The 20532-nt window shown below is 42.9% G+C and overlaps 2 protein-coding genes across 4 annotated transcripts in view; both read right to left on the reverse strand.

Annotated features, from left to right (window-relative positions):
* Positions 1 to 1558: 1558 nt before the first annotated feature.
* Positions 1559 to 15170, reverse strand: rundc1 (RUN domain containing 1). Of its 3 annotated transcripts, XM_034190724.1 has the most exons (6): positions 14560 to 15168; positions 7841 to 7849; positions 4701 to 4859; positions 3975 to 4173; positions 3790 to 3882; positions 1559 to 3192 (listed from the first exon to the last, which is right to left on the reverse strand). In XM_034190724.1, exons 1-6 carry the CDS (start codon positions 14950 to 14952, stop codon positions 2330 to 2332), a joined length of 1716 nt encoding a protein of 571 aa, XP_034046615.1. In that variant the 5' UTR covers positions 14953 to 15168; the 3' UTR covers positions 1559 to 2329. The 3 variants fall into 3 exon arrangements, with proteins under 3 accessions (XP_034046615.1, XP_034046617.1, XP_034046616.1); XM_034190726.1 differs by lacking the exon at positions 7841 to 7849 and having other exon boundaries at positions 14572 to 15170; XM_034190725.1 differs by lacking the exon at positions 7841 to 7849 and having other exon boundaries at positions 14560 to 15169.
* A 3932-nt stretch (positions 15171 to 19102) lies between these two features.
* The window catches only part of grna (granulin a), a 34490-nt gene continuing 33060 nt past the window's right edge, over positions 19103 to 20532 (reverse strand). The window contains exon 12 of the mRNA XM_034190909.1: positions 19103 to 19721. Coding sequence (XP_034046800.1) covers positions 19617 to 19721 — 105 coding nt within the window. The 3' untranslated portion in view covers positions 19103 to 19616. The remainder of the gene's footprint in view (positions 19722 to 20532) is intronic.

The following is a 20532-nucleotide window of genomic DNA, read 5'->3' on the forward strand; positions in this document are numbered from 1 at the left end:
GTCGCGAGATTTGAGGGAGCGTGCAATTGGCATGCTGACAGCAGGAATGTCAACCAGAGCTGTTGCTTGTGTATTGAATGTTCATTTCTCTACCATAAGCCGTTTCCAAAGGCGTTTCAGAGAATTTGGCAGTACATCCAACCAGCCTCACAACCGCAGACCACGTGTAACCACACCAGCCCAGGACCTCCACATCCAGCATGTTCACCTCCAAGATCGTCTGAGACCAGCCACTCGGACAGCTGCTGAAACAATCAGTTTGCATAACCAAAGAATTTCTGCAGAAACTGTCAGAAACCGTCTCAGGGAAGCTCATCTGCATGCTCGTCGTCCTCATCGGGGTCTCGACCTGACTCCAGTTCGTCGTTGTAACCGACTTGAGTGGGCAAATGCTCACATTCTCTGGTGTTTGGAGAGGTGTTCTCTTCACGGATGAATCCCGGTTCACACTGTCCAGGGCAGATGGCAGACAGCGTGTGTGGCGTCGTGTGGGTGAGCGGTTTTCTGATGTCACTGTTGTGGATCGAGTGGCCCATGGTGGCGGTGGGGTTATGGTATGGGCAGGCATCTGTTATGGGCGAAGAACACAGGTGCATTTTATTGATGGCATTTTGAATGCACAGAGATACCGTGACGAGATCCTGAGGCCCATTGTTGTGCCATACATCCAAGAACATCACCTCATGTTGCAGCAGGATAATGCACGGCCCCATGTTGCAAGGATCTGTACACAATTCTTGGAAGCTGAAAATGTCCCAGTTCTTGCATGGCCGGCATACTCACAGGACATGTCACCCATTGAGCATGTTTGGGATGCTCTGGACCAGCGTATACGACAGCGTGTACCAGTTCCTGCCAATATCCAGCAACTTCGCACAGCCATTGAAGAGGAGTGGACCAACATTCCACAGGCCACAATTGACAACCTGATCAACTCTATGCGAAGGAGATGTGTTGCACTGCATGAGGCAAATGGTGGTCACACCAGATACTGACTGGTATCCCCCCCAATAAAACAAAACTGCACCTTTCAGAGTGGCCTTTTATTGTGGGCAGTCTAAGGCACACCTGTGCACTAATCGTGGTGTCTAATCAGCATCTTGATATGTCACACCTGTGAGGTGGGATGGATTATCTCAGCAAAGGAGAAGTGCTCACTATCACAGATTTAGACTTGTTTGTGAACAATATTTGAGGGAAATGGTGATATTGTGTATGTGGAAAAAGTTTTAGATCTTTGAGTTCATCTCATACAAAAAATGTGAGCAAAACCAAAAGTGTTGCATTTATATTTTTGTTGAGTGTAGATCCACATCATTTGAAATTTGCCTTGCAATTAGAACTGTGTTCCTTGTAGGAACAGGAAGCCACAGCAGGGGACAGAGTCAGCAGTTCATTATGGCCTGAGTGTGGGCCAGACGAGACCCGCCACGGACTAGGGTGGCCAGATGTCCCACTTTGTGCCCCAAATTGAGATGGTTTGTTATTGACAGTTTGACTTCAGTTCTGAAATGCGTGTTTTAAATAATTGTGTATTATTTTTTGGCAACTTTTAAGCTTTATTACAAAACTTAAAATCAAAGTTGTGTTTATTTATTGAAGGAAGTCTCACGGCCCACCTGCAGTACCTTCTCAGCCCATACGGTTGACCCTATTGCACAATCCTTATTGTGGAATAAACACTATCACACCAGTAATGACACTGGTGTACCACCCACCCTGAACCCAACGTGTGTGGGCGGGACTTAGAAAAAAAAATACTACCAGGTTCTGTTGTAGCACCACACACGCGGTACTCCCGCTGGGAATGCAAGGAGATGTCTCGTACCTGTAGTTACCACCACATCAGATACCAGTTTCCTACCTGTAGCCACGCTCGTAACAAAAGCACTGATTTCAAGTCGATCTGAGGACTGCATGAACAACCAATACGCTACAAACAGTCGAGATCTGTCATCAGTCACATGATAACACATATTAGTGCACAGCCTAGCCACTCCCACATCTGCTGCATAGGTCAGGACACTATGGTGTACACAGGGGAACAAGTCCACGAGCAAAGGTCACAAAGGTCACAAATGCTCCGCTGGAGATGAGATTCTCTAAATCCCCATTCTAAGGCATGTTGACTGGACAGATGGTGTTGTCACCCACATGTTTGCATATGCTAACTATGCAACTCGTAGTAGTTTTTGGCTGAAGCTGATTGACAAAGACGTTACAATCAGGCATGCATTTTTACCGCAGACGTTAGAACCGTGCACCTCGGTTTTTAGGTAGTTTTGGTCATTACATGTAGATGTATGATTGACAGAATTTTGGTGCCACTTCAGAAAGCATCCTTAATGTTCTTCAGCTGCCGAACAGCCAGATCTACGGGCAGGTTGAACTTGAGGTGGCTGAGCCGGCCCAGGATGCGCAGGGCGCCTTCAAAGCCGGTCTGGGCCATGTAGCTCCAGGGTTGGTAATGTGGGTGTATCAGTGTCCCTGACTTACAGAGCAGGTTAAGCCACGAGACCAGGCGCTGCTCGTTCAGAGCCATGCACACCAGGGCTTTCAACTCCGTATCTGGTCCTCGCTTGTAGCGTCCGTGCTCTTTCAGAACTGTGTGAATGGCCCAGAGCAGCGATTGTTTGGGAGTGACAGTCACCGGGCCGCCCCCTACAGGCAGGCTGAAGGATTGTGAGAGCTGGCGGGCAGGTGACTCCACAAAAGCCGGCCCATTTTTGGAGTGGTAGTACTTAACAAAGAGTTCCCAGGGGTGCATGTGCTGTGGGGCTGATGGGTAAGGCAGCAGGCAGGAGATGGGAGCCAGGACCAGGCTGACGGCCTGAGACGGACTGTAGAGACCATGAGCCAGCAGCTCCTTCAGCGCCATGGACAGCTCCTTCCTCACGGACGTCGTCAGCTCATCTCGGGGCCTCAGAGCCGAGTTGCTGGTGTAGTTGACAACATGCTCAAGAGAAGGCTGCCTGCACGATGCCAGAACTCGCACCTTTTCAACAGTCGCCTCCAGGAGCTGCAGCAGCGGTCCATAGTCCTGGCCCGTCGAGTCTTGAGGCCACATGCTCTGGGGAACGCGGCCGGTCGCGCAGCCAAACTGGCTGGCAGCGAAGATCTGCAGCACTGCAAGGGCCTTCTGGATCAGCTGCAACCCGGTCTCTCGCTTCCTCTGGGCTTGTTCTGTGTCCACTGGAGTAAAATGAGAAGAAGACGTTTAAAGTGGAGAAGAACATCAAGGCTGATTTGACTTTTATATCTGGTGAAATGCTGTACAATGATGAGCCGTCTTGCAAACTCACAATGCCGTATTTTCTGGAGCATACGTAAATCACTTTTTTTGTCTGTGGAACTCACTTTTTAAACACATTTCCCTGGAGGCGACTTTGACAACTGGTAGAACTCAGTGTGGCACATGTGCACACCACAGCACACAGCATGTGCTGTTACTTAAAACAGGACATTTAAATCCCCAAAATAAGATCAACCAAAAAAACATGTTGGACAATATATTAAACGTTATTTTACACAGTTTATATAAAAGGAATCATCTGATTGACAGAGATGGAGATGTGAAAAGTACATTTTTGCAGGAAGCCCTCAGCCTGTGGTGTGTACCAAAAGGACTTTTAAATTCTAAAAAAGTAAAATGGACAAATTAACAAAAAACTGGAAATCCGGGAATATTCGGACAACCTTCTTCACTGTCAAATGAAACCTACCAGTGGTTTAATTTCAACAAACAATAACGGTCCCTGCAGTTAAAGAGTTTGACATAAACGGGCTGACCTTTCTTCACCCCAGGACCTCTGGAACGGGTCCCAGCTGGTTCTGACTGACGGATGTTTTCACCATCTGACAAAAGTGGGTTCCCAACCTCATCTAAGGAGAAACCAAAGGTGCATCAAGAAACCATTTCAAAACATCAGCTCTGAAACACACAGATGATCACAAGAATTTTCAAGCACGTGTACCTTGGATGAAGTTGATGAACATCTCCAGATCCCTGATCTGGGTTTTGAGCTGTTCCACCAGCTGTTCTTTGACCCTGGCTGGGTTCACGATCTGAGCAATGGCTGCATCCACTCGCTGTCTGAGCTCCTCCGGCGTCAAGTTTCCGATGTCCTCGTTCAGGTTCACGTCAAGCTTTTTGATCAACTCGTCAATGATAACCTAAAAAACGGTTTTGAGGAAAATCAAAAGTCATTGAAAGTCGAGGGGAAAATTTTGGCCCAATATTGAGGGGAATGACTCATTTGAAGAAATCAAAAACAGGCCTGTCTTTAACCAATTCACCTGGTTAAAGATAAGTTCTGCTTACTACCAGACACTAACATGAAGTCAGAGGTCACCTTTCTACTGACTATATGACTTTGAAACGTCTAACTCAAGGTCATAACTGTTTAACTCAAACAGTACTTTGACTTTAAAAGAAAAAAGTAACCTTATTGGTGAAGATAAAATAAAAAAATAATAACAAAAAAAGCCACAAGTGTATGTGTAGAAAGCTGAAGCCTGGAATCAACTGAGGCCTCTCCAGATTTCCTGGCTATGAAACAGGTTTACATCATGTACACAGTATTTTAATTAAACACACAGGAACATGGTGACAAATGTTTGTTCTGGGTTCTTTGAGTCGCACTCAGACACCCTGTTCGTTTTAGCTTCCACACTAAACATGGAAGTCCACAGCTGCCCACCTTCTGCCGCTCCATCACCACCGACTGCGGCAAAGAGTCATAGCTGCCCTCTTGGTATGCAAAGCGCTCCAGGTCATCCAGCTGGGTCTTCAGTTGGAAAATGAGATCCTTCTGTTTTTCTCTTTGAGCTTCCAGGCGCTCCCTCTTTTCTCTCTCACTCTGATGAGAAAAATCAACACAGTCACTTCATTTTCACAGACACAGTCCACCTGCACGAGACACAGGTAGAAGAGTGGTGCCGACGCAGAACACTGAGCACATTAGCGCTGTCGTGCTGAATATGATATTATTCACCAAGCAAAAGATTAACTTTCAGTTCCTCTTTGTTTAGGTAATAGAAGCCTTTGAAATTTGAGCCTAAAAATGGTGAATGTGAAAATTAGCCTTTTTCCCCAACTTCAGGGGCTTATAAATTTTTAATAATGTATCAACTGTCACAGCACAACATTAAGCATGTTCATGGCCAATTTTTAAAGATAACGCCACTAAATGTTAATGTGGATTCAACATTAACATATGAACACATCCTAAATATTATCACTGGCAGATATTGTTCAGTTTTGTTTAAGAACTTTAACATAGTTCACATGTTTTATGTACAAAAATTAGATTTTTTGTTCACTGTCTCTGTACATCAATTTGTAAAAAAAAAACAAGGTGCTACTCAACTGAACAAACGTGTCATAATATCCAATTTAAAATAATTACTATTGGTATGTATTTATGAATCAAAGGTCATCCTATAGTAACGTAATGGCCCAAAAATGCATAATTTAGACTCAGTGGCCCGTTACAATTCCACTGTTCTTGTACCAGTTACACCTAATTGTCATCTTTGCCTTTGCAAAACTAATAGAGCTATCTAGAGGTATTCTGATACCAGAAACTAAAATTCTGCTGTATCACTTTCCTATACAGTTTGGGTTCCAATCTATAAGCTCCTGAATACAAAAAAAGTGACTATTTACAAAAATGTTCAGGTGAATAAAAATGTTTCTTTGTGTTGTGGAAGAAAATGTTCCCTATCCCACTGAACACGGTCAAATAAACCCTTTAAGTCTCCCTAAGGTCTTTCAGTAGTTATTTCAAGATCTAGAAGGCATACACAGTCACATGGAATAAGAAAGTCTTTGGGAGGGTGAGGCACCCCTACCCTCCTTGTCAGCACATTTAAGCCCCGGAGAATAACTCACCCCAGGGGGGTGCGGTTACAGATACGGAGCTCTGAGAAGTATAATGTTAAAAATTTCAGAGGACGGTTAAAGACATGAGCTCAAGGAAAACAGTCGGAAACAGAATAACAAAATATCGGTTCACATCTGTGTGACACCTTAGAGGTATCCCTGTCTGCACAAATTATCAGAACAGAACATTCTGTCTGGCACATTTAGTCTACCGGCAAGGACTGTTGTTGACCTTCTTCATTTGCTTATTATCAACAAGGAGCCATGCTAAGTTTATGCTAAGTTTATCCCTGAGGACAGCACTGTTCAGCTGTCATTTTATATGAAGGCATGAAAATAAAACATAAGCATTTAAGGCCTAGTTCAAACATAATGAAGCCTAACTGCTGATTTGCATTGCATTTGTCACGAATAAGCCATTATTTTATTTAGCACCATCCAGATTTATCTGTGAGTTACCTATAGTCTCTCTGACAGGTACTGAAAATTTCATGGAAAAATTCCACATGGTTCCAGAGATATGCACGAAATTTACCCCAAAAATAGCACTTTTTTCATCAATTTTGTGTGACATTGATATTTAGCGTTATCATTTAAAGTTGAATGTTAAAGAAATAACCTTGTATTTTGTCAGTTTGTTTGTGCTTCATACTAACACACAGTAATACATTTTTGTAAAGGTAGAAATGTCATTTCCTATAAAAAACATCATGTTTCTAAAGCAAAGTAAAACTGTCGCAAGCATAACACTGAGAATAAGTCCTTGATTTATTTGTGTCAAAACTTTAGCTATATCTCCTACTCTGCTTCAATCAAATAATTATATTACTTGTTCAATAATACCAGGAACTAATGGACAGAATTTCTTTGTTTCAGGATCTGCAGACTAAAGACGATACCTCCAACTGTTGTTGCAAGCGCTATGCTCTAGCACATTATAGTATATATGTACTGATAATTTCTAGCAATGACTGAACCGAGACCAATATAAATATTGAAACTCTGATATATAACCATACCTAAAATGATAACATCTCACAAAAAAAAGACCACTTTTAAATTTTGATGGTTATGTCACTCTTTGGCTTCATTATTTCTGAACTAGGCCTTAAGTATTTATATTTTTAAGAATTTATAGGAATTCTACAACAGAAGCCATGAACGTCAAATAAAATCCTTTGGTCAGTTGAATGATCTTATATCAACCAATCCTCAGAAAAAAATATAAAGATCCTACACCCCAAAAGCCAAATCAGAGGATGAAAATTACCCATTTTAGAGCATTTTGAAGGGTGGGACTAAAACGTTTTATCAATCATTACCAAACTCTGTTACCTTGGCAACCTGCGTGTCCATGAATACATAATATCTCTATTATTGCTGAGTTATAATGATAAAGTTCTAAGTTATTCCATATTTTCAGGACAGCTCCTACAGTTCCACCGTATTTCCCCTATTTTGGAAAAAAAGAAGCTATATTTAGCCTCATACTGTACAAAAAGTATTAATTCTAGAGGTTATGTGATGCAAAAAAAAAAGAAAAGAGAAAAATATGGATCTCATTTAGTAAGTATGTGCAAGAAGAGCTCCCTATGTGGTTCCATTATAAGATAAAAGTTGGGCAAAGGGACATACACCATTTTAAGGTCAAATTTCAAAGGCCTCTATGACCTAAACTTAGAGGAGCTGAAAGCTCATCTTTTGTATGGTGAGTAATATCATATTGACACACATTTAGGAATTTTCTTAGCAAAGTCTGAGGGGGTGACCTGAGGAATCATAATGCCCTGTTTTAATATTCAAAATTTAACTTCTTTCCCTTCATATTATGGCGTCCTGTCAAACAATCGGAGTAGTTTGCAGCCTGAAAGGTGCTTCAAAAATAAAGTTTACCGTATAAACAAACAAAACTGCAAAAAGAAAAGAGTCAAAAGAAAAATCAAGAATCCAACTCACCAGATCAGCCTGCACGTGAAGCATGTGACAAGGAAGAAGTGATATAAGAAAAGTTTAAGAAGTAAGAACACATGCAAACAAAGGCGGCGTGAGTCGAAGGTTCAGCTGACTATGGATCAGGCAGCAACAGCAACCGGTTGCTACAACACATGACCGCTGTGCACACAAGAACCTTTATTGAACACATAACCTGCTGGTGGTGTTTTAATGCAGCCTGCAGGGCTGTGACTCACCCGCGTGTGGTGGAAAAACACAATTTTTTTTCTACCACAGATAAGTGATCTCAGGGAACAAAGCACACCCGCCCTGTGTGTGACACAGCACACGCTCATCGGAACCCACAACCATTCCACTTAGAGTGACAGGCTGAACTCGCTGTGCAAATCTGAGTTACATTAGGAATAAACAGAACAGCTTTCGATCATTTGAGGTGGAACAGTGGTTAGCACTGTTGCCTCACAGCAAGAAGGTCATGGGTTCGATTCCCACCTGCGGCCTTTCTGTGTTTAAGTATTTGTGTGGGTTCTCTCCAGGTACTCCAGCTTCCTCCCACATCCAAAGACATGCAGGTTAGGTGGATGGGAAACTTTAAATTGACTGTAGGTGTGAGTGTTTGTCTATTTGTGGCCCTGGACAGACTGGAGTCCTGTCCAGGGTGAACCCCGCCTCAAATCCTCCAACTGCTAGGATAGGCTCCAGTCCCCCACGACCCTCAACTGGACTAAGCAGTTGAAGATGAGTGAGTGAGTGAGTGAGTGAGTGAGTATGGATAGCTGGAGTGGGGTGACTTCACCCGGGGTGAGCTTGCAGTGGGCTACGCATGTAACGTGTACCTAATAAGCCAGGGTCAATCTCTGAGGATTGGGCTCTTGCTTGCCTCTACTGGTGGTTGGCTCTCACTGCAGTATTGCATCACTTCCTGTTCCGGAGCACAGAGGTGTTTTGCTGTATCTGTTAGCTGTTTAATCTGTGCAGTTAGATTGATCTAGTTAACTAGATAACGATTTGTTTCACAGTGTAATCTTCACGTGCCTTAACTAAAGCACTCCCTCTGCTGAATCACCCCTAAATTATTTACACATTATTCACTTTGTGTGTCTTTAGGAATCCGCTAGCTTAGCACAGCTACTAGCTCTTAGCCGATTTAGCATGGCGGCTTCTCCTGTCTCTCCCGCACTTTTCTGCTCTGGGTGTGAAATGTTTAGTTATTCCTCGGCCTCCTTTAGCAGTAATGGTACTTGTAATAAGTGTAGCTTATTCGTAGCTTTGGAGGCCAGACTGGGCGAATTGGAGACTCGGCTCCGCACCGTGGAAAATTCTACAGCTAGCCAGGCCCCTGTAGTCGGTGCGGACCAAGGTAGCTTAGCCGCCGTTAGTTTCCCTCTGGCAGATCCCGAGCAGCCGGGAAAGCAGGCCGACTGGGTGACTGTGAGGAGGAAGCGTAGCCCTAAACAGAAGCCCCGTGTACACCGCCAACCCGTTCACCTTTCTAACCGTTTTTCCCCACTCGGCGACACACCCGCCGAGGCTCAAACTCTGGTTATTGGCGACTCTGTTTTGAGAAATGTGAAGTTAGCGACACCAGCAACCACAGTCAATTGTCTTCCGGGGGCCAGAGCAGGCGACATTGAAGGAAATTTGAAACTGCTGGGTAAGGCTAAGCGTAAATTTGGTAAGATTGTAATTCACGTCGGCAGTAATGACACCCGGTTACGCCAATCGGAGGTCACTAAAATTAACATTGAATCGGTGTGTAACTTTGCAAAAACAATGTCGGACTCTGTAGTTTTCTCTGGGCCCCTCCCCAATTGGACCGGGAGTGACATGTTTAGCCGCATGTTCTCCTTGAATTGCTGGCTGTCTGAGTGGTGTCCAAAAAATGAGGTGGGCTTCACAGATAATTGGCAAAGCTTCTGGGGAAAACCTGGTCTTGTTAGGAGAGACGGCATCCATCCCACTTTGGATGGAGCAGCTCTCATTTCTAGAAATCTGGCCAATTTTCTTAAATCCTCCAAACCGTGACTATCCAGGGTTGGGACCAGGAAGCAGAGTTGTAGTCTTACACACCTCTCTGCAGCTTCTCTCCCCCTGCCATCCCCTCATTACCCCATCCCCGTAGAGACGGTGCCTGCTCCCAGACCACCAATAACCAGCAAAAATCTATTTAAGCATAAAAATTCAAAAAGAAAAAATAATATAGCACCTTCAACTGCACCACAGACTAAAACAGTTAAATGTGGTCTATTAAACATTAGATCTCTCTCTTCTAAGTCCCTGTTAGTAAATGATATAATAATTGATCAACATATTGATTTATTCTGCCTTACAGAAACCTGGTTACAGCAGGATGAATATGTTAGTTTAAATGAGTCAACACCCCCGAGTCACACTAACTGCCACAACGCTCGTAGCACGGGCTGAGGCGGAGGATTAGCAGCAATCTTCCATTCCAGCTTATTAATTAATCAAAAACCCAGACAGAGCTTTAATTCATTTGAAAGCTTGACTCTTAGTCTTGTCCATCCAAATTGGAAGTCCCAAAAACCAGTTTTATTTGTTGTTATCTATCGTCCACCTGGTCGTTACTGTGAGTTTCTCTGTCAATTTTCAGACCTTTTGTCTGACTTAGTGCTTAGCTCAGATAAGATAATTATAGTGGGCGATTTTAACATCCACACAGATGCTGAGAATGACAGCCTTAACACTGCATTTAATCTATTATTAGACTCAACTGGCTTTGCTCAAAATGTAAATGAGTCCACCCACCACTTTAATCATATCTTAGATCTTGTTCTGACTTATGGTATGGAAATTGAAGACTTAACAGTATTCCCTGAAAACTCCCTTCTGTCTGATCATTTCTTAATAACATTTACATTTACTCTGATGGACTACCCAGCAGTGGGGAATAAGTTTCATTACACTAGAAGTCTTTCAGAAAGCACTGTAACTAGGTTTAAGGATATGATTCCTTCTTTATGTTCTCTAATGCCATATACCAACACAGTGCAGAGTAGCTACCTAAACTCTGTAAGTGAGATAGAGTATCTCGTCAATAGTTTTACATCCTCATTGAAGACAACTTTGGATGCTGTAGCTCCTCTGAAAAAGAGAGCTTTAAATCAGAAGTGCCTGACTCCGTGGTATAACTCACAAACTCGCAGCTTAAAGCAGATAACCCGTAAGTTGGAGAGGAAATGGCGTCTCACTAATTTAGAAGATCTTCACTTAGCCTGGAAAAAGAGTCTGTTGCTCTATAAAAAAGCCCTCCGTAAAGCTAGGACATCTTACTACTCATCACTAATTGAAGAAAATAAGAACAACCCCAGGTTTCTTTTCAGCACTGTAGCCAGGCTGACAAAGAGTCAGAGCTCTATTGAGCTGAGTATTCCATTAACTTTAACTAGTAATGACTTCATGACTTTCTTTGCTAACAAAATTTTGACTATTAGAGAAAAAATTACTCATAACCATCCCAAAGATGTATTGTTATCTTTGGCTGCTTTCAGTGATGCCGGTATTTGGTTAGACTCTTTCTCTCAGATTGTTCTGTCTGAGTTATTTTCATTAGTTACTTCATCCAAACCATCAACATGTTTATTAGACCCCATTCCTACCAGGCTGCTCAAGGAAGCCCTACCATTATTTAATGCTTCGATCTTAAATATGATCAATCTATCTTTGTTAGTTGGCTATGTACCACAGGCTTTTAAGGTGGCAGTAATTAAACCATTACTTAAAAAGCCATCACTTGACCCAGCTATCTTAGCTAATTATAGGCCAATCTCCAACCTTCCTTTTCTCTCAAAAATTCTTGAAAGGGTAGTTGTAAAACAGCTAACTGATCATCTGCAGAGGAATGGTCTATTTGAAGAGTTTCAGTCAGGGTTTAGAATTCATCATAGTACAGAAACAGCATTAGTGAAGGTTACAAATGATCTTCTTATGGCCTCAGATAGTGGACTCATCTCTGTGCTTGTTCTGTTAGACCTCAGTGCTGCTTTTGATACTGTTGACCATAAAATTTTATTACAGAGATTAGAGCATGCCATAGGTATTAAAGGCACTGCGCTGCGGTGGTTTGAATCATATTTATCTAATAGATTACAATTTGTTCATGTAAATGGGGAATCTTCTTCACAGACTAAGGTTACACCAATTAGCTAAACTGCAGGATTGTCTTACAGACATAAAGACATGGATGACCTCTAATTTCCTGCTTTTAAACTCAGATAAAACTGAAGTTATTGTTCTTGGCCCCACAAATCTTAGAAACATGGTGTCTAACCAGATCGTTACTCTGGATGGCATTACCCTGACCTCTAGTAATACTGTGAGAAATCTTGGAGTCATTTTTGATCAGGATATGTCATTCAAAGCGTATATTAAACAAATATGTAGGACTGCTTTTTTGCATTTACGCAATATCTCTAAAATTAGAAAGGTCTTGTCTCAGAGTGATGCTGAAAAACTAATTCATGCATTTATTTCCTCTAGGCTGGACTATTGTAATTCATTATTATCAGGTTGTCCTAAAAGTTCCCTAAAAAGCCTTCAGTTAATTCAAAATGCTGCAGCTAGAGTACTGACAGGGACTAGAAGGAGAGAGCATATCTCACCCATATTGGCCTCTCTTCATTGGCTTCCTGTTAATTCTAGAATAGAATTTAAAATTCTTCTTCTTACTTATAAGGTTTTGAATAATCAGGTCCCATCTTATCTTAGGGACCTCATAGTACCATATCACCCCAATAGAGCGCTTCGCTCTCAGACTGCAGGCTTACTTGTAGTTCCTAGGGTTTGTAAGAGTAGAATGGGAGGCAGAGCCTTCAGCTTTCAGGCTCCTCTCCTGTGGAACCAGCTCCCAATTCAGATCAGGGAGACAGACACCCTCTCTACTTTTAAGATTAGGCTTAAAACTTTCCTTTTTGCTAAAGCTTATAGTTAGGGCTGGATCAGGTGACCCTGAACCATCCCTTAGTTATGCTGCTATAGACGTAGACTGCTGGGGGGTTCCCATGATGCACTGTTTCTTTCTCTTTTTGCTCTGTATGCACCACTCTGCATTTAATCATTAGTGATCGATCTCTGCTCCCCTCCACAGCATGTCTTTTTCTTGGTTCTCTCCCTCAGTCCCAACCAGTCCCAGCAGAAGACTGCCCCTCCCTGAGCCTGGTTCTGCTGGAGGTTTCTTCCTGTTAAAAGGGAGTTTTTCCTTCCCACTGTCGCCAAGTGCTTGGTCACGGGGGGTCGTTTTGACCGTTGGGGTTTTTACGTAATTATTGTATGGCCTTGCCTTACAATATAAAGCGCCTTGGGGCAACTGTTTGTTGTGATTTGGTGCTATATAAATAAAATTGATGAAATTGATGATGAATAAAGCGGCGGCCCTGACAGACTGGTGTCCTGTCCAGGATGTACCCCGTCTCTCACCCTATGACTGCTGGGATGTTCTCCAGCACCCCTCCTGACCCTACAAGTGATATAATAGCTTACAAACTTACCAATATCTTAAACAAGGTAGAAGACTGGCTTGATGACAATTGCCTGATGCTTAACACAACTAAAATAGTTTGTATGACAGGTGGAGAGGTACTTGAAACGGTATCCCATTTCAAGTACCTTGGCATCATCTTGGACTCTAATCTTGTCTCTAAAGTTGTCAAAACTGTAAAATTTAACCTTCAAAACTTTAAACAAATCAGGCTTTGTATTTTGACTGATGCTGTAAATCGTACCTTCATTGTATGATCCTGTCTCATATTGAATATTGCTGCACAACATGGTCATTTCCTGGTATGACAGTACTAAAACCTTTAGATCAACTTTATAAAAAAGTGTTTGCTAAAAAGCCATATTCCACTCATTACGGTGAAATTCTGGAAAAATACCATCTTTTACGTTTTAACAACTTTATAATGTTTAAGCATGCTTGTCTCATCTATAAAACTCTCCATGGCCTAGCCCCTCCTCCTCTGGAGGAATTTATTAGACATAGAGATCCTAACCTCTGGACTCGGTCTGCTTCTAGAGGGGACTGTGAGGTGTCCCTCAGACGAACTGCCACAGGACAAAACACCATCTCTGTGAAGGGTTGGACAAACTGGAACAGCCTTCCAACAAGGATACGAGACAGTCCCACACTGAGTGCTTTTAAAAATGAGCTTAAAAAATGGCTCAAAAATAATCAAACCTGTCAAAACAGGTGAGATGTATTGTACATAATCTCATGTTTTGTTTTAATTTATCTATTGTAATTGTTGTGTCTGAGGACTACAGATGGAAAGTAGCTTTTAGCTAAATCTGGCATATTTACACTAAAGGCATGAAAATGTACAAAGTGTTCATTAATGTGCACTGTCATCATCAAATAAACAATAAATAAATAAATACATATTGGAATAAGCGGGTACAGAAAATGAATGATTATTATCCTGTTTGCTGTCTTTGTGGAATCAGTGCATTGGACTGTAAACCTACAAACTGATTCAGTTCTTATTAACCTGGAGAAATATGCTCTTTAAGAGGCAAAGTGACTATTTGTTTTTCATTGTTTTGCTGCTCTGGGCGGCTTTGCTTCAGCTGCTGCCCCCGCGAACCGACTCCGGATAAAGCGGAAGAAAATGGATGGATGGATGGATGATCCATGATTAAATACATTGATCAACTCAGAACAGTGAGTTTGTGTGTGTGTTTATTGTGAATGGGTTGTGCTTCACCGTGTTCTCCACCTGCGTGGGGTCCCCGGCCCTGCAGCCCACCACGTGCGGGCAGCCCCTGAAGGCGAACTCCTCCAGCTCGGCCAGCATCCTCTCCTTCTCCTCGCTCTGCGCGTGGACGATCTGCTTCAGGCGGAACTGAACCTGAGCGAAGTGTGAGGTCAGGGCGAGCAGAGACGAGTTCAGCAGCTCCTGCTCCTCCTCCAGCTTCTTCAGCCTGAAGGCCATCTGCCCCTCGGTGGGCGCCGCGGAGGCTCTCTGTCCCGGCTGGCCGCCGCTCGGCTTCCCGCTCTCCTCCTCCGGACTGGCCACAGCGCCCACCGGCGCCCAGCGCTCCCCGGCACCAGCCAGCCCGCCCTCACTGTCCGAGGCTGACAGCTCCTCGGTGGACATCAGGACCGACAGCTGTCTCCCTGTCCGATACTGTCCTCAGCTTTTCCTAAACTGCGCAGAAAACAATAACACAGATCACCACCGACGAACCAGGTGGACGGCCATCTTGGGAAGGATGATTCAGAGCCCAAACCACGTGACTTGGCCATTCTACTTCTTCTTGTATGTCGGGCAGTTGACGTGCAGCTTGAGGGTGAACTACCGCCACCTGTTGTACTGGGAGGTCGGCAGAATTAGCTGCCACTGCTAGCCTAACTCTGCTTGGTGTTGTCCATGTTGCTACCTGCTAATTAATCAATCCATGAGCCCGAAGCTAATTTTGACCTAATCAGTACCACTTAAAGGGACTAAACTACATTTACAATCCAGCCTTGTACCATGGTCAACGCAAATGTATGGTGGCCATCCCAGGCGTGTGGTCAATGAAGGATTACATAGGGGTTGTTAGATGGGTTTATATACTATTTTGTTTTTATTATTTTGAATAATCAGGTCCCATCTTATCTTAGGGACCTCGTAGTACCATATCACCCCAATAGAGCGCTTCGCTCTCAGACTGCAGGCTTACTTGTAGTTCCTAGGGTTTGTAAGAGTAGAATGGGAGGCAGAGCCTTCAGCTTTCAGGCTCCTCTCCTGTGGAACCAGCTCCCAATTCAGATCAGGGAGACAGACACCCTCTCTACTTTTAAGATTAGGCTTAAAACTTTCCTTTTTGCTAAAGCTTATAGTTAGGGCTGGATCAGGTGACCCTGAACCATCCCTTAGTTATGCTGCTATAGACGTAGACTGCTGGGGGGTTCCCATGATGCACTGAGTGTTTCTTTCTCTTTTTGCTCTGTATGCACCACTCTGCATTTAATCATTAGTGATCGATCTCTGCTCCCCTCCACAGCATGTCTTTTTCCTGGTTCTCTCCCTCAGCCCCAACCAGTCCCAGCAGAAGACTGCCCCTCCCTGAGCCTGGTTCTGCTGGAGGTTTCTTCCTGTTAAAAGGGAGTTTTTCCTTCCCACTGTCGCCAAGTGCTTGCTCACAGGGGGTCGTTTTGACCGTTGGGGTTTTTCTGTAATTATTGTATGGCTTTTGCCTTCAATATAAAGCGCCTTGGGGCAACTGTTTGTTGTGATTTGGCACTATATAAATAAAATTGATTTGATCTGATTATTTTGTTTTGGTAGCAAGTAATCACTTTACTTAAAGGATCATATATTTTTACTATGAATCTGTTATCTGCTTAAACATGCATGCAGAACTGGATTTAACTGGTTTTAGCACTTAGAACAAAGAGAATCAAATCACCAAAGGTTTCGCCCTCGCGTGGGCTTTGAGCAGGGTTCCGGACTTCCCTCTATGCCCACAGAAGACCAGTAAGAGAAGGATTTGCGAAATAAGGTCCACCTTTCACTCATATTGTACTTTATCAAAAACTATTTAAGTTTCTTTGTTCAGTGTTCTGGATCTCCTGCAAGAGAGAAGTTCTCCAGAATCCCACACTGTTTCTCACCATGATTTTGAATAAATTTAATCTGAGAAATAGTTTGACTTTGTACTTTGTAGGGACAGTATAACAAAAAAGACCAGGGTAAAACTCACAGAGTCAACACTGAGAATTCCTCCAATCATATTGAAAACTATGCCACATTATTTGTCTGATCATACGGATTCCAAAAAGGTTTAATTTGGACCATTTATGATTGAATGTTATGGAGTTATAGGTTAAAAACAGCAAAAATGGTTTGTGCAGGGGTCAAAAGGTAAATGTTGCTCCAGTTTTGGCACCAATTTTGGTTGCGGTAATAGGATTAATAAATGCAGTAGTTTTAACCATGATGAATGCTTGATCTCCAAAGTAAAGGATTAAGATCAACATCCACTGGAGCATACCACATGATGCAAACTATTTCCTTTTTTAAATCTTGTTAGCTCAACCAGTAATTTGCATCACATTCTAATTTCTGACCCAATACACAACAATGACATGCATTTTTTTTCCCCCAAGTATTAAATTAGAGTGGCAAGGACCCTGTGGGTTACCGGCTCAAATAAAGCCCAAGGCAAAATGGCAGCTATTTCCAAACAAACAAATCTACGCAAATTATTTTGGGACGCAAACAATGTCAATGACCAATATTGTGCCCTTGTTAAATTAAAAGAAAGTTAACAGACAGTAGTCTGTTAACTACTCCAGGGTGCTGGAAAGGAGGGTTTGGCCAGTAGTCGAACCTCTGACTGAAGAGGAACAATGCAGGTTCCATCCTGGTCGTGGAACAACTGACCAGCTCTTTACTCTCACAAGGATCCTGGAGGGGGCCTGGGAGTATGCCCACCCAGTCTACATGTGTTTTGTGGACTTGGAGAAGGCGTATGATCGGGTACCCCGGGAGATACTGTGGGAGGTGCTGCGGGAGTATGGAGTGAGGGGGTCCCTTCTCAGGGCCATCCAATCTCTGTACTCGCAAAGCGAGAGCTGTGTTCGGGTGCTCGGCAGTTAAGTCGGACTTGTTTCCGGTGGAGATTGGCCTCCGCCAGGGCTGCGCCTTGTTACCAATCCTGTTTGTGATATTCATGGACAGGATATCGAGGCGTAGTCGAGGGGAGGAGGGTTTCCGGTTTGGTGGGCTCAGGGTCTCATCACTACTTTTTGCAGATGATGTGGTCCTGTTGGCTTCATTGGCTGGTGACCTCCAACACTCATTGGATCAGTTTGCAGCCGGGTGTGAAGAGGCTGGGATGAGGATCAGCACCTCTAAATCTGAGGCCATGGTTCTCAGCAGAAAACCGATGGATTGCCTACTCTGGGTAGGGAATACAGCCTTGCTCCAAGTGAAGGAGTTCAAGTACCTCATGGTCTTGTTCACGAGTGAGGGAACGATGGAGCGTAAGATTGGCCGGAGAATCTGTGCACCAGAGGCGGTATTGCATTCGCTCTACCATACTGTTGTGATGAAAAGGGAGCTGACCCAAAAGGTGAAGCTCTCAATCTACTGGTCAATCTTTGTTCCTACTCTCACCTATGGTCATGAGGGTTGGGTCATGACTGAAAGAACTAGATCGCAGGTACAAGCGGCCGAAATGGGCTTCCTCAGGAGGGTGGCTGGTGTCTCCCTTAGAGATAGGGTGAGAGGTTCGGTCATCCGTGGAGAGCCTGGAGTAGAATCGCTGCTCCTTTGCATTGAAAGGAGCCAGCTGAGGTGGTTCAGGCAGCTGGTAAGGATGCCTCCTGGGCACCTCCCAAGGGAGGTGTTCCAGGCATGTCCATCTGGGAGGAGACCCCAGGGAAGACCCAGGACTAGGTGGAGAGATTATATCTCCACACTGGCCTGGGAACACCTCGAGATCCCCCAGTCAGTGGTGGTCAGTGTGGCACGGGAAAGTGAAGTCTGTGGTGCCCTGCTGGAGCTGTTGCCCCCGTGACCCAAACCCAGAAAAGCGGTTGAAGATGAGTGAGTGAGTGAGTGAGTTAACAGACAGCTTTTGAGAAAATTGGATCCAAATATTCAGATTTGTTGGTTTTGGCATAAAAATGGCTTCCATTTCCAAATGAATGTACTATAATTTTTTGACATGAAATATGTCAATGACCAATATTACAGCCTTAAAAAAAGTTATCAGACGGTTTTTGAGATATCACGATAAACGGATGACTACACTGTGCCATGACGTAGGGTTAGCAGGCTATCGACTGGTAACACCCCCCCCCCCCCCCCAAAAAAAAAAAGTGACACAGGATAAGACAACATTTAGCAAGTTAAAGTGTTTTTGAAGAAACTGTTTTGTCAGAGGACCAAATTTGATCGAAGAATGTTTGGCATGTAGCAATTTAACTTAAAAAGTTGTGAGAGGATGTTGATGAAATTTAGTGGCCAGACTGTAAAATGAGGGATTTTATTTTGGATCCAGAAGATGTTTTAAGCTATATGTGGCCTTAAGGGAGGTATGTGCTCTCTGATTGCCTTTATTTATGTATTTTTTCAGTATGTGATCTGTTGTCTGTGTATATTCATATTTCAATTCAACAGCACAAACTCTCATTCACACATTAGTTCATATGGTCAGCATTCTAACCATAACACTAAATTATGCCCCAACTTGTGATTTTTTTTTATTGCGAAATAAGCAGCCTTTTGTTTTTTTCAATGTCTGTTGAGCCTTTTCAGCACAACAGAAACAATGAAATACTTTAAAGGCGAGTCAATGATTAATATCAATCATTTTAAACAAAATCATCTCATAAAAAACATGCACATGAATCCAAATGCATAGAAACAAACCAGTGATTAGTACAAATTATTGTAAACCAAAATTTCATGAAAAAACATGCACATGAATCCAAATGCACAGAAACAAACCAGTGATTAGCACAAATGATTTTAAATCAAAATATCATTAAAAAAAACATGCACATGAATCCAAATGCACAGAAACAAACCAGTGGTTAGCACAAATGATTTTAAATCAAAATATCATTAAAAAAACATGCACATGAATCCAAATGCACAGAAACAAACCAGTGATTAGCACAAATGATTTTAAATCAAAATATCATTAAAAAAAACATGCACATGAATCCAAATGCACAGAAACAAACCAGTGATTAGCACAAATGATTTTAAATCAAAATATCATTAAAAAAACATGCACATGAATCCAAATCCATAGAAACAAATTATGGCATGATAAAGGGGAAGGGGCGCTTTTGAACACATCCTCCTTCACCAGTGCAGGTGTAGCCGGCAGGACAGCAGTATTTCATGTCGCTGCAGCACACCGCCTGTGGGTATCACAGAGGGACAAAGAAAACAGTTATTACACTTACTATCTGCTCAACTATCAGCTTTTATTTACCATCCCCAACAAAGTCACTGTTTTACCTGTATGAGTTCACATGATTATACCAAAGTTAACTTTGTAACACTTTTGTTTTGTGCAAAAGGGAATTTCATGTGTTCTCTCTCCTCTGACTGAGCTATTTGAACCTTACGTGCCAGCCCATATTTTGCATTCTGGAGATGCAGGATTACTGTGCGTTCCAAAGGTTAAAAAGAAGTCAGCAGGTCACAGAGCTTTTTGGTATTGTGCCCCTTTTCTGTAGAACCGTCTGACTGCTGAGATAAAACGGTCTGATTCCACTGATTCATTCAAATCCAGCTAAGGATTCACCTATTTTGCCTTTCGTATGACTAATATAGACTTGGATGAAATTCTCCTCTATCTTAAATTTATGTTAATATTGCTGGATTTGGACTCACTTTCACAGTATATAAATTCTGGGATTGTTACTGAAATGTAGTACTACATTGCTGGCACTCACATTAGCATCCAGTCCATTTTTTGCTGCTGCGAAATATGACTCCTGTGAGTTGTGCATTTCGGGTGTTTGATTTTGGCTCCGTCTCTCTCCGAGGTGCTGTGGTCAAAGATACTCTGGGATCTACGTTGCTCACTGCTGTACATTGGAGGAGGATCACAACAGTGTCCATCTAGTGGTCCCCTGATCTCTGGACCCAAGTCACATGACAGTGAACTTTGCCAGTCACAATGTCCACTGGACTTTTTAATTATTTAATTATTATTATTTGATT

Source organism: Thalassophryne amazonica, chromosome 16, assembly GCF_902500255.1.
Source record: "Thalassophryne amazonica chromosome 16, fThaAma1.1, whole genome shotgun sequence".
In the NCBI taxonomy this organism is placed as follows: domain Eukaryota; kingdom Metazoa; phylum Chordata; class Actinopteri; order Batrachoidiformes; family Batrachoididae; genus Thalassophryne; species Thalassophryne amazonica.